At 41.1% G+C, this 14207-nt stretch overlaps 1 protein-coding gene across 5 annotated transcripts in view; it reads right to left on the bottom strand.

Annotated features, from left to right (window-relative positions):
* Nucleotides 1-14207, bottom strand: part of arb2a (ARB2 cotranscriptional regulator A) — a 164538-nt gene that overhangs the window by 46389 nt on the left and 103942 nt on the right. For 3 of the 5 annotated variants that reach the window (XR_014877376.1, XR_014877375.1, XR_014877374.1), the window contains exon 10: nt 60-6018. Coding sequence is in view for 2 of the 5 variants with exons in the window: in XM_085181466.1 (XP_085037592.1) it covers nt 5934-6018 (85 nt within the window). In the remaining 3 variants the exon portion in view is untranslated. The remainder of the gene's footprint in view (nt 1-59; nt 6019-14207) is intronic. The other 2 variants (XM_085181466.1, XM_085181467.1) reach the window with 1 other exon arrangement.

Below are 14207 nucleotides of genomic sequence, written 5' to 3' on the forward strand. Positions count from 1 at the left end.
TTTGAGTGCTCAGAAGAGTAGAAAAGCGCTATATAAGAACCAGTCCATTTACCATTTACCTATTCCAAATATGTATACAAAATGTATGTAATAGCGGACAAGAGCAGTATTCATAAAACTGCGAAAGAAAGAATGGAATGAATTAATTCATCCCTGGTTCTGTTTCCTCATCCCTGTTGGAGAGAGGTATCTCTAAGGCATAATGCTACCATCACCGTGCTTCACTATAAGGCTAATACTAACCAAGTGATAGTCAAGGGATTGCAAATAAAAGTTGCCTGACATAGATTCATATGACAGCATGGCTAATACTAATATAAGCTTAGGAGCAAGAGAGACAGAGTCTTTAAGGTAATTCTGTAATTTTACACACCATGCTTGTAGAATAACAACTCTATTCCAAAACAGTTGGGGCATTGTGCAAAATATAAAGAGTGAGTCTGTATTGTATATTGTAAAAGAAAGCATCACCTGTTTTTCTTAACCTCAGTGATGAAGTATGATACCTGATCATATCTCAGATATGTTAGTGAGATGTCACCTACATAACATACCAGTGCTTTTGCTGTACTTTGACTGTTCATATTGAGAATTCATCTGAATAAAATGGAAATGTAAACAGGGCGTACCCAGTTTTTCCCTCTCTCAAATAAAAATTTGTAGGACCAAGCAAGATATTTATTTTTCTCTCTAACCATGATTCTCTCAAATCAAAATTTTAATGGTTGTAAAATACAATTATCAGTACCTGTCAGGGTCTGAGCAGTTATGGACTTGTTATTGTGATATGTATTTGTAAGTCTATGCTTCTGTTCGGTGTTCCACTTATTGTATGTGTAGGCGTGTGTAGGTATGTGTGCGTATATATGTGTGTGAGGATGCCAAGCACCTGCAGGCCTGATGGGCGTAGTCCTGCTAGAGTATTGGCCACGCCTGAAGCCCCACACACACCTGCTGCTGATCAGGCTCGTCGGGGGAGCTATTTAGGAGACCGATGGAGCTCCCACCGACGCGGGATCATTCCATGAGACTCCACGTTAGTCTTCAGCTTAGTTAAGTCTGTGAGTGTATGCCTACTGGAATTAAGTGTCTTGACGGCTGCCTCTGTTATTTCCCCTCAGGAGGAGCGTGGAACACCGGAGGGCAGTAAGCACGGGGTGTGTGGACACACGAGAGTAGAGAACACAGAGCAAGGACTTTTTGAGAAGACACGACACGGGAGTCACGGGAGAGCACGGGAATTTACTGTTATTGTTCCATTCACTGTAAATAAATGCACTGCTTATACACAGAGCACCGCGCCTGGGTCCTCCTTCCCTACTTCCCCACGGTTTGCCCTGCCAAACCGTGACAGTACCAATGAAAAACAAAAAACACTAATTCTGTCCTTTTAGAGTACTCACAACACAAATTATAGGAAATCTAAGAATAAAAAGGGGGTAAACATTTGAAAGAAAAAAAAAGATATGTGACATGCTGTCTTTCTCTCTGTTATGCAGGCAGCTTTCAGTCAGATGTATCTGTTATTTAGGCGTATGTCTTATGAACTGGTATTCTGATCATCTGAAAGAGTTTATGATACTGAATTCAATATGTTAGAAATTCAATATGAACATTTTGAAACAGAAAAATACATTTGTGAGTCACTGACATCAGCATTTTCCACATCATCATGATTTAGTCTAGCAATGATTTGACCCAGACAATGCCCCGACCCTCTGGATCCAGATCAGAGGTTAGCATCCAGTTCACCTGAGTTTACCTCTCTACATCCTGCAATTCTGACACAGAATGTGCAAGTGAGGCTACGAAAACACATAATAGGTATGTGAAAACACACTCGAAAAACACACATGCACACACACACATATACAAGATACACACATTCACTTCCATGTGACCTTCTACCAAGGCAGCGGACTTCCACCCTACCAAGCTGAAAAAACAGAGGTTAGAGGAGGTGAGTTTCATTTGAGTGGGTCTAAATTTCCCAAATCAGCTCACACAAATATCAATCACACACTGTTTCTGTGTATGTGTATGTTTGGTGTGTGTGTGTGTGTGTGTGTGTGTGTGTAAGAGAGAGAGAGACAGATTGATGTTTTTGTGTGGTGAAGAAGTGGAGACAGCTAAAGGTGTTTCACAGTCGGCAATGCGTGGATCAGGGAGGTGAGGGTTACAGTCAAGTCAAACCTAGAGCAGGATGAAACACATTTGCAATAAAAGCTTGACATTATGTGTCAGCATGCCTACTTTTATTTAAAAGTCTTAGTACATTATTAGTTTAAAAAAATCAAAGTGTCCCCCCTTGTCATCACATAAAAATAATTCTTACTTCTGTAACAATTCATGATACAGATAATAATAATTAATATTTGATTTTAACAGCAAAAGTTAAAAAAAAAATTACATACAATGCATATATATGTTATACAGGAAACAAAAGTGCCGTTCTGCAGTCCATTATGGTTAATTACAGCATTGTGCTGGGACTCTTGTACTAGAGCATGGTTGGTAATTAAAGTACAGGTAAGACATTAACTTACTTTTGTTAGCCATTAATCAGTGTTTACCTTCAGAGAGCTCCCCCTTTGTAATTAATAATCAACTTGGACAATGAATAATCACCCAAGAGGAAGTTGTGTGTTCATGTGTGTGTTTTTATGTATTGGTGTGTTAATAGCAATGGGGTTTTCCCAAAGTACAGCCTTACTAATAAATGAATGATCTTCAGTCTCAGAAAACCCCCTCCAAATACTTCAAACAAGGCAAACCCCCCCCCCCCCAACCCCCCAACAAAAATAGAAGAGCCATTACAAGTAACACTCTCCTGTATTTGCTCTTTTTTTATCCATCTATTTCTGATCACCCTCATTCTCTCCAACTTTGAACGGTATCCTTTGCTTGGCATCTAAACAGTCCAGGTTTGGAATGATTACATGTTGGGAAGGCTTCTGCAACCCCCACATTAACAAGCACCCAACTCCTCAACTTATTTCTGTCAGCCTTGCTTCTACTCCAACACACACATGCGCAAACACACAACGGGAGCTTTTCCAGAAAGAGATTGGTTCCGCTTTATCTGCATATTTAGCCTGTGTTCAGTGTGCTGCTAACTGATAAAATTCAGCAAGTGTGCCAGGCCCCTGCCAAATGCCAGAGCACCAACCTTCTTAGGAGGAACAAATTCCTTTAGCAAAAATTTACAGAAAACAAATTAAAAAAACAAACAAAAACCCCAAAACAAAACAAAAAAGCAAAGAAACAAATAACGAAAAGAATAAGGTAGTGAAAGAGGAAAGCAAGACAGTTAAAGGAGAAGGGGATGGATCCAGGCTTTCTTCCAATGATAATGATATTGATATATTAGTGAAGACTCCCAAAGATTATCATTAACATATAATGGTATACCAGCATTGCTTCACAGGTGCTTAGGAATAGCAGACATGCCTTCAAGGCTCCTTGCATCCTTTTGCCAAAAAAAATCAGAATCAAAACTGATCCTCATTTCTCCAGAGAGCTAAGAGGTATGCAGAGGAGTAGATACATAAAGGGTGAAACCAAGAATAATTATCTTTTTTCGAAAAATTATTTATTGCTAAGAAAGAAGAATGGATGCAGGAGAGCAAAAGAGCAATGGCAAGACTCACCCTTCAACCCATTCTCCCATTTTGCTCCCTGTCCAATACCCTTACACTTACACTTAGCGTGTGTGTGTGTCTGTTAAGTGAGTGATCATACGCCATTCTCCGCAGCAGCCAGGGGCCCAGGGCTTCCTCGGTCTGGCTACGTAGAAGAGCAGCGGTTCACATTGGGATGTCTGTCATTGCATATGTGCACATGCATGTGCGTGCATGATAACAAGGATTCACTGGTCTGTTTTCTGTTGCTGAGAGGTTTTATCTCCAACCTTGATTAGCAACACCTACACACACATATCCATACTATAGCAACCCAAACAAAGGTAGTCGTAGTAGCAGGAGTGACTGCTGATTGAAGTGTTGGGCCACGATGCCCTGACAGCCTTCCTTCAACCTTCTCTCAACCTCGTCACCTCCGTTGCTCTGCTGCGACTCTCACCACAATAGCTGCTGCTTGTGAACCTGCCAGGCTGCCAAGGACACAAAGATGACTGAACCAACCTTTGACATTAGAAGTGTCCACTAAAAGACCAGAGACAAGCCGAGTTGGCAGCTCTGTTAACAGGCTAGAGACCGAGATCTTTTCAGCTTGCTTAAAGTAGCAAAAGTCAATAGAGCACAAGTCAATAGTGCATACATATGGATGGACGCCGTGTCAAACAAGTCTGTGTTTAGATATTGTTAGACATGCCAACAGTTTCAAAAGGTGACCTCAATATTTTGGCACAACTGTTGCTGTCTTTTGACCGACAGCAGTCACGAGAAGGAGCAGAAGAGACATAAATCATCAAAGTAAAAAACTGACATTTGAGCATGAAATACAGCATGAGGTTTGTATTGAAGGCTAGATGACATTTCAAGGAGCTGATTCACTCGAAGATGTTAAGGCCACCCACCCACACAGCTCCATGTGGAACATGCCGTTTTAGTGGCCAAGATGAGATAGGAGTGCTAGAGATGTATTCACAGACATGTGGAGCATGTGTAAGATGACCTATACATTCACCATGATGTCAGGGAGGATCTTTGAAGAGAATAAAATCACAAAGCAGAGCATCCCGAGCAAAGATGGAAATGAGGGAAGAGCTAAGAACGTGAACGTTCGAGTATGTTTGTGTGTAACACTGTAACAAAGCAAAAACAGGTGTTTTTAATACCTGCGACAGATATATTGCTTCCTGCTTAAGGCTTGACTTTCCTTCTTTTTTTCATATGTGTGGGACTGTGCAAGCATGCATGTGTGTGTGTGTCACTCTTCAAACAACACTGCAATCATCATCTCTTATCAACGGTCATGTTGAGGATTACAGCTTTCATCCCTAATCCTACATTAAGGACACATTCTCATGATGGACGTGACATCATCAAGGCCAGTCAACCACAGAGAGGGCACAAGGACAGGAAGCCAAACACCACAGGAAAGGATTAATGAATATAGGAGACAGAATGGATGATGAAAAAAAAATGCAAGAGGGGGTCACAAAGAAGATGAAAACAGAAATGAACTCAGATAGCAACATTTCTGCAGTGCTGCTGATACAACCTCTCTATTTGTGTTTCAAGATAATCTCCCACTGCTTCAGTTCCACAGTTTGTCTAACAATGACACTCAATCTGTTCTACTAAGATTTAAGATGTACCCATTACCCAGACACATGCGCACAAACATGGACATGTGCTAAATACACACCGTACTGAACTGACTGAATTCTGATCCACTCTTTTAAATCACTGAAGGAAAAAATACACAAATACTGAGGAGTCTATTTTTAGTCTGCATGAGTCCTTATTGCTTTTTATTAAAAGAAATACCAAGCTGCACTATTACATCCTCTGTGACAGTTCCACATTATATTTAAACCAATAATATAGAATGAAAAAACCACCTTCAATTTTCATGCTAAATAATCTGTGGTTATGGTTTCTAGATATTTAACTGACTTTCAACAAATACAAGTGTTAAAATCAATGGACAGATTATTGCATCATTGTTTGTAACCCTCTCGATGTACTAGGTTCTCAGGACTCCTCACTATACCACCCAGAGAAACCATGCCTCTTTTTTAACTGTTACTGCAGAAACAAATATGCTTGACTTATCTAACATTGGCACAATCCAGTTTTCTGCTCGCAAACGTGTGTCAAATTTTAACCAGGAACCTCCCAATACTTCAATGTTCAACAGCCTTATAATGAGAAAAATCTAATAAAACTGAAAGGCATCCCAATTATGCTGTGATTCACAGACATTGAGAAATACTGTTAATATTTTTGGACAGACAGTTTTGGTACCTGCAGAGACTCTGGGGCAGTCTGGCATCATAGGCTCCAGTGGTATGTCCAAGGGCTCGGGACTTGATACCCAGTTACGACAGTGCTTTAAAAAGAGAAAAATAAAACAATTAAACTCATATTAAATGACATTCAAAAGAATTAAATATGACATGTGGAGAGTCATGAATATGTAGCAAGCAGTTTCTTCCACTATTACTTCCACAAACACAGAAAAAACTATTGTAAAATATGAAGATATAAAAGCAAAGTATTTGGTACAAAATTTAAGTCTTTAATCTTGTTAATAATGGGTGTGTCTTTTTATTTTGTTTCAACTGCATCTAACCAAACACTGAAAAAGGAGCGAAAGCGGTTGGAAACAAACAGAAAGACAGTACGCAAGAAAGTGTGTGTGTTTCTGTGTGTGTGTAGATGAGTAAGGTGGGGGAAGAGAAGGAGAGACAGGAACAAGCAATTAAAAGCTCAGTGACATGTTGCTCAGACAGCTTGGCGTTTGTTTGTGGTGGAGAGCTGAGGCCTTCTACCACAGTGGATGAGTGAGTGCCCTGGGGGAGGGTGTCTGCCCAGCTTGCTGACCCATAACCCCCTGCAAACACCCCTACTCCTCTCACAACCCCAGTGGTTGACAACTCTACTGTCAGAAAGAGGAGAAGACCTCTTCATTCGTTTTTTTTTTCTTTAGGCTGTCTTCATCTTCCTATCTGTCTGGCACCCCCTGTTTTTTTCTACCTACCACTGCAGGTTATTTTAGACATATAAGGTCTTAAGCCCCATGTACCATTAATCAAAAGTATCAATGCTTCAGAATAAGGCAACTTAAGTTTTCAGTGCTGTAAGTTTTCATTCTCCGGGTCAGCGGATGACAGCGCATCAAAGTTTGTTTTCCCTTTTGACTCTGCAATGTGGATTGGTATGCTGTGGCTTGTAAGGTAGGTACAAAAACAAGGGAAAAGGGAGAAAGAGACAGAGGGAGGCTGAGAAGGAATGCTTAGAGAAGACGTCCCCCAAGATAAGATAAAAGTTCAATAGAAGAAAGAGAAAATGTAAAGAGATTAGAATGTGCAGCTGGTGTCCTTCTGAATCACTGCTTATCTGCCCTTGTTTACTTTCACCCTGGCCCCCTGACAGCCATTACGGTATTGTACGTGCTTGTGTGCGCGCGTGCGGTTGTGTGTGTGGGTCAGTGACTGCATTTCAAGGGGTCTCCCACGAAGATGTGTAGAGTTGTGAACCCTTCAAAATATACACACACACACACCGACGCACACATGCTTTTGCATTTTTGCCCTCTGTGACGCCGACTCCCAAAGACCTAAAACAAGACTCACAGAACAGACAAACCCTGCAAATGCTTTCAATTTAAATTACGTAAGACAATCACCCAAACACACACACATAACTTTTGTGGATAATATATTCTGTGCTATAGTCTTTAAAAGTTCTCTGGTTTCTGTACGAATATTAAAACTGCATCGAAGCAGAGACACTGAATACATCTGATCCAAACTGAGGTCCTATTTGCTGTTTATTTTTGTTGAAAAAAGTCTGCGCAGCTAGGGCAAAGCAAATCTCTCATCATATGCTTGACATATACTGCAGTGAGGGTACATTGTGATTTATTTACTGCAAGCTTATAGAGAAATATAGAAATTCATTACAAGAGATAATCATGATGAAACATCTGGAACATATAAATCCGTAGCAAATATTCATTTGGGAAATTTACAGAAAAGTCTGTTATTGAAATAAAGTTTGTTTTTCTTAAGAATGGATTACATATGAACCAAAGTAGTCAATCACTGAATGTGTCTCTTAAATGGTAGGAATGCCTGAATTACTCTTTTCTGGTGCTTTTTCATTTATTTTTAGCCCTGTCAATCAAAAATGCTAGCCACTGGAAAGCACAGAGAATAAAAGTAGCCAAAGAGGTTGAAGAAAGATCAGCCAAGAGATGAGAGGGGATGAAGGGGGGGGAGGCTGGAGGGCTTGGTGTTGGGGGGAAGATGACAAGTCATCTTGGTAAACAGTGGCATATTGTGTATTTTTAGATCCTTTGGTTTGCCCTAGATGTGCTCTCCTCTGAGCCCGGGCTCGAGGGCAGAGTGGTGCAGAGTAGCACAGAAGCAGTGGGGCTCCTTGACTGCTACATCAAGTGTCTCATTGTATCTTCTTTAATTCATTCTGTCTGTCTGGAGGAAGATGTCAGCTGGGCTGTGGAGCAGTGGGCTGAAGGCAGCTAGAGAGAAGGGAAGGAGGGGAGTCTTTCAAAGGGCCCTCCTCCCTCCCCTACACCTCCACTACCAATGGAGGCAGGGAGGCTGAGGTTTGAATAGATTTGTCAAGGCAACAACACACATGTGCACACAAACTCTTGCATAAATGCACACACACACAGCACAAAGCCCCAGTACTGTGGGAGACCGCAGGCATAACAGCAGTCACATAAAGGCAAGGCCTGCTGGCTGGGATTAGAGAAGGGCGACATGACAAAAGAATGGCACATCACATCGGCTGCCTCTGACACATAGCATCATCACTTCAAGCAGCTCGTCCACCGATCAATGATGCCATTGAACTAAAAGAAGACAGAGAAACAAACATGTAAACAGATTTGGCTGTCCCAAACCTCTGCTACTCTGTGCATGTGCTTTTCTTTGCATGCTTGGATTTATGCTGGTTATGAACATCCACATTTGCCCAGTCTTTGGGAAAATCTTTTGAAGTCTAACTTTGCCAGCTACCAGTTGGAATATTTAGATTGATATGGACTTAGTAATGTGTTAGGAATGAAAGGATGCCACATTGTTTGATGGAGATGAAAATGATCAACTTACAGATTTCTGATAGAGGGTTTAAGAGTTCATACTGATGGCACTCAGCCTAGCCTGTAGAGGTCTGTGTGTCCCTCCAAGGATATATCTCCCCAAATCATCACTGACGCACCACAAAACTGGTCGTGCTGAACAATATTCTTTCTTTTTCTGTTTCTCCTGTGAAACAGTTTTTGATGATTTGCAAATGTGCTATATAAAGTTCATTATTACTTATGACCACTTCCTACTGTGCAAAATGCAGAATAAAATTTAAAAAACTCTATTTTTTTTATTAGTAATAATGTGGATTGATAATTAAACTGTTTATTAAATAAATTCTAAATTTAGCAACAAATACCAGTTAAATGTTTGGACATACCAGATCTTTGACTGGTACTGTATATAATCACTGCATTCTCAGTGTGTACGCATGCCAACTTGGTACATACTGGTAGATGTTTTGCACATGATGAGTTTTTCCTGCACTGTCTCCATACACACTTCCACTCTGTTTGAGCATTTGCATGCAAGGTTAACCACATTAGTAGCTACCACAAACTAATTCGCCTTAAAGAGGAGTGCTTTATAATGGCCTTCAACACCACAGCTGCATCAATGTAGACTTTCCAGTGATGTGCAAGACTGTTGTGAGCAACTACCCACATATTTATTGGTAAAATGCTCAAACTGTGAAAGATATTTAATCTGATGTCACAATTTAAAGGTTACATTTTATTATGACTCAAAGATGCCTGTCTCTAGTCAAGAAAACTGAAGATGGGGTATTTTAATTGTAAAATGTGTATTAACAGAGATGGTTACAATAGCAAAGCAGCTTACCGGAGTTAAAAAAAAAACCAGAAGATGTTTACAGGACATGCTACCAAAGAAACTTGTTAATAGCTTGTTTTTCTTCATAATGCATGCACCGTTCAGAGTGAAGTTTATTCTGAAGCTTGTACCTGTATTTATATCCTATGCATGATTCTTACTGTTTAATTAAGGTCACTGTTTGGTCAAGTTTAGGCAACAAAACTATACGGGTTTGCATTCAGATACACTCTTTAAAGACAAACTTATCAGTTGATTCAGCCTTCCATTATATTACTTGTTGCTGCAATGATGAGTTCAGTGTCAGTGAAGTGCAGAGAGCTCTTGGCTAAGGTCTCATGATAACTACTTCAGACATTTAGGGATTTAGGTTTCTATTACAGTACTTGGCATTTTGATACAATGACTTTAAAAGGGTACCCAGTGGATTAAAATGTGGAGCCAAAGGGTCCTGACCGAGTGTCAGATGGGAGGGAGACTAACCTTCTATATATGCAACCATCTATACCGCCTCGGTTGCAAAACTGCATCTCCACCTCTCATTCTGAAAGCACACCAAACTGAGTCCCATGACAGAAACTCTGTACCAAGTGCACAAAGTCTCCTAAACCATAACACACATGACAGTCTGCTACCTAACTTCTCAGAAAGTAGTCCTGAGTATCAATTTTTGCTCACTCTCTCTGTGTCTGTTTCTAACCCACCTCCCCCAGTTCCTGAATAATCTCTATGGATTAGGATGGTTTATTCATGACCATAGTGTACTCTGAATGTGTGTGCATATGCGTGTGTGTCTGTGTGTGTGTGCGTGCTCTGGGCAGGCCACTAGAGTGTGACAGCAGGCCAGCACAGTGACAGGAGACACCTTGGAGATTGTGACAGGCTGCCAGCTGTACACCATCATTTGGATTTCTCTCTCTCACTCACTTCTCCTCACTATGCTACTCATCTACCTCCACATATATCTCTTCATCCTCCTTCTGCATCTGTATTCACTTCATTCATTTTTTTCTCTTTCCACAGCTCTACACTGTGCTTTCTCAGTGGCAGTCAACAGGATTTAAATAATTGAATGTTTCTCATACTCTGTTTCTTTGTATATTTTTTTTCTGTCTCAGTCAGTAGATGAATCTTTCTATCTTTCCTCTGGCCTACCCCATCTTTTTTTTAATCTCACCTTCACTCACTATTTGGTTTCCTTGCTGTGACGTCAGTTCCCCCTTGTCTGACCCATCTGGTCTATACAACCTGGCTCAGCAGGCGCTGATCTCTAAATCCTATCTTCTCTCTTTCACCCGTTTCATCACTCCATCTCACCATCCACTGACCTCTTGAACCTCAAAAGAAGAGAATTACCACTGTCCGAGGAGAAAAGAGCACGGCTGGGGTGTCCCAAACTCACATACATCCACTTGTATTGGCATCCATCCTTATTCACCAAACAGGGCATTAGTGAGGTTCAGTGCTAGCTAACCTTCTATGATGTGCTGCCCATACTTTAGTGTGCATTGAAACAGATGGGTTACTTATAAAAATGTCCTTATATGTATGTATGTATGTATGTATATATATATATATATATATATATTAGGGGTGCAACAATACTCGTATCGATATTGAACCGTTCGATACAGTGCTTTCGGTTCGGTACGCATATGTATCGAACAATACAAGCGCTCGACAGTGCAGCCTAGGCAGAGTAGTCGAACGCAGATTCACTGACCGCAGGGCAAGCTAGAGAGACAGAAGTTAAGCTCTCATTGCAACATGGCAAATTGAACCTCCCCCACCCTCATTCAGATCTGGCGTTTTGAACTATTTTGGTTTTCATGTGACGTATGACCCTGAAGGTAAGCGCGTCATGGACAAAAGTAAAACAGTATGTCGGATGTGCCAACCAATGCTCAATTACATTGGGGGGAACTAATGCATTAGCGCAGTTTGCTCGTTAACGTGTTGACGCCGTCCAGCCCCATGCACGGGGCGATCCGCGGTAGCTCGTTAACGGAGATTTGCCGTGTTGTGGCGTTAACGTCATTTCAATGACAGCCGTTAGCACATGATTCTCCTTATGGGGACCTGATATGTTTAATATGCTGCTAAGAATATAGCCCAGAAGAAGCGTATAGTATAGCTTTTATTTGGAAAGAGCCATTTCTCTGTAATAAACTCTCTTTTCCAAAGATGAGTGATTCCTCAATCAGATACAGGACTCGCAAAAAATTTTTCCAGTCGGGCTACCAAATTCTATCTCTGCCCTGCCCGTCGGCCTATCGTAGGAAGGAAAAATATATGTCAATGCTTTTGCATTCTTTCGGAAATGTAGCTGGGTAATTATGTCATTGGCATCGGTGAGCCACTGTCAATATGTGACATATTGAAATCGCGTTTGAATTTGCGCTTGTTTTTTGCTTTCACTTTGCAATCGCGCGAACTGTGTATAGAGAGCGACAGCACTGATTGGTGAGTGATGATAATTTGCGCACCAATTCCTCTGACATCGTCTTATCAATCGTTAGCTTACTATGCAAACATGACAAGTGAAATCTCCCGCAGCAAGCTTAAACATGTGAGAGGTTGATCGCGCAGAGAATCGCTGAGCGTTATGTGAGTTCGTGTGTAAAAGCAGCAGGATATATATTTCAGTTCTGCTGAGCCAAATAAGACAGGTCAGCGTGAAGAAGTGACAGCCAAAGAAAAGCTTACCACAAAACTGAAAAGTTATGACAAATCAGACTAAAAGGCAAAAATAAAGTGCAGCTTTATGGTTTCATGGACAAAAGAATTTCTGTGGCTGCAATATGATGAGCTAAATAACCAGGGCTGCACATAAGTGGTCCGCAGGTGCGCATTCGTTGTCAAAATAAAAACGCGCACAAGATAAGAAGTTGCAACGCGTGTTTGCGTACATAAGATTTTCAGGAGAAGGACAGACATTTGTTTAGAACTCTTAAAGATGTCAAAGAAGCAAGCTCCTTTAAGCAATTACTTTGGTGTTCCTCCACCTCCAAGAAATGTCAGAAGGAGTCCGAACCACAAAAGAAGCTCGTAATCTCGGAAAAGTGGTTGCAGGAGGTGAGCTGGCTTCAAACAAATGATGAACGCACAGATGTGGTGCAGAATGTGCCGTGAAATTTTAATAAATGACAAATTAAAAAGGCATGAACATTTTTTTTGTTCATGCCTTTTTAATTAGTCATTTATTAAAATTATAAATATATATTTTAACTGAAAAGTACAGTTTTTAAATTTAATGTTGCCGAAACAACAAAGTAATAAAAAAATAAATCTATCTGATTGAGAAATCACTCATCTTTGGAAAAGAGAGTTTATTACAGAGAAATGGCTCTTTCCAAAATAAAAGCTATACTATACGCTTCTTCTGGGCTATATTCTTAGCAGCATATTAAACATATCAGGTCCCCATAAGGAGAATCATGTGCTAACGGCTGTCTAAATGACTTGGGTAAAGTTTGTGGCATGCGTGCTTGTTGTTTTTGTCTGCTTCCACTTGTCTTTGCACTAGGATGATGTCGTCGTAAATGTGCAGTCATATTCGTTGTGTTCCCACTAGTGCTGTCAGCGTAAATCTCGTTGAAATGACGTTAACGCCACAACACGGCAAATCTCCGTTAACGAGCTACCACGGATTGCCCCGTGCGTGGGGCTGGACGGCCAACACGTTAACGAGCAAACTGCGCTAACACACTAGTTCCCACCAATGTAATTGAGCATTGCTGGCACATCCAACATACTGTTTTACTTTTGTCTATGACACGCTTACCTTCAGGGTCATACGTCACATGAAAACCAAAATAATTCCAAACGCCAGATCTGAATGAGGGTAGGGGAGGTTCAATTTGCCATGTTGCAAGGAGAGCTTAGCTTCTGTCTCGCTAGCTTGCCCTGTGCTCAGTGAATCTACTCCGCCTAGGCTGCACTGTCGAGCGCAGATCCACTGAGCGCTCAACACAGAGAGCACCGTCAGAAGGAAAGTTGATAAAATAAATTAAAAATTTTGTATTGTTCGATACATATGCGTACCGAACCGAAAGCACTGTATCGAACGGTTCAATATCGATACGAGTATCGTTGCACCCCTAATATATATATATATATATATATATATATATATATATGGACAAACTAGTAGCTCAGTGTTCCAACATTCGAAAGAAGGGACTGCTCTCACAGCTAGAGATTGACGAGGTACAACATAAATGCTACAGCAAGGGGGAGCCAGGACGCCAGGTCAGAGGGGAGATATCATCAATCCCTCCCCAGATTGGGTACCAAGCCCCAAGTGCAATAGGAGAAGGATCGTTGCGTGCGAGAGGAACTGACCTGAAAGATAGGATTATGGCCAAGCTTGAAACCTGGACACCCCGTAGCCGGTTACCAAGATTACGTGAAGTACCCTCAGAAGGTCTGCTAGATGATGTTAATGCAGAACTACGGACGATACCTACAGCCACGATTACCGACACTAACAAGCTGATCTACAATACGGCAGCAGTGATCAGTGAGATGCTTGGCTACAAGTTGAACAGCCACAAGGGGCAGTACCCTCCATGGAGAAGGAGGCTAGAGGCTAAGATCAAGGTAGCACATAGGGAGGTTAGCCAAC

The sequence above is a fragment of the Neolamprologus multifasciatus genome, chromosome 12 (assembly GCF_963576455.1).
Source record: "Neolamprologus multifasciatus chromosome 12, fNeoMul1.2, whole genome shotgun sequence".
In the NCBI taxonomy this organism is placed as follows: Eukaryota; Metazoa; Chordata; class Actinopteri; order Cichliformes; family Cichlidae; genus Neolamprologus; species Neolamprologus multifasciatus.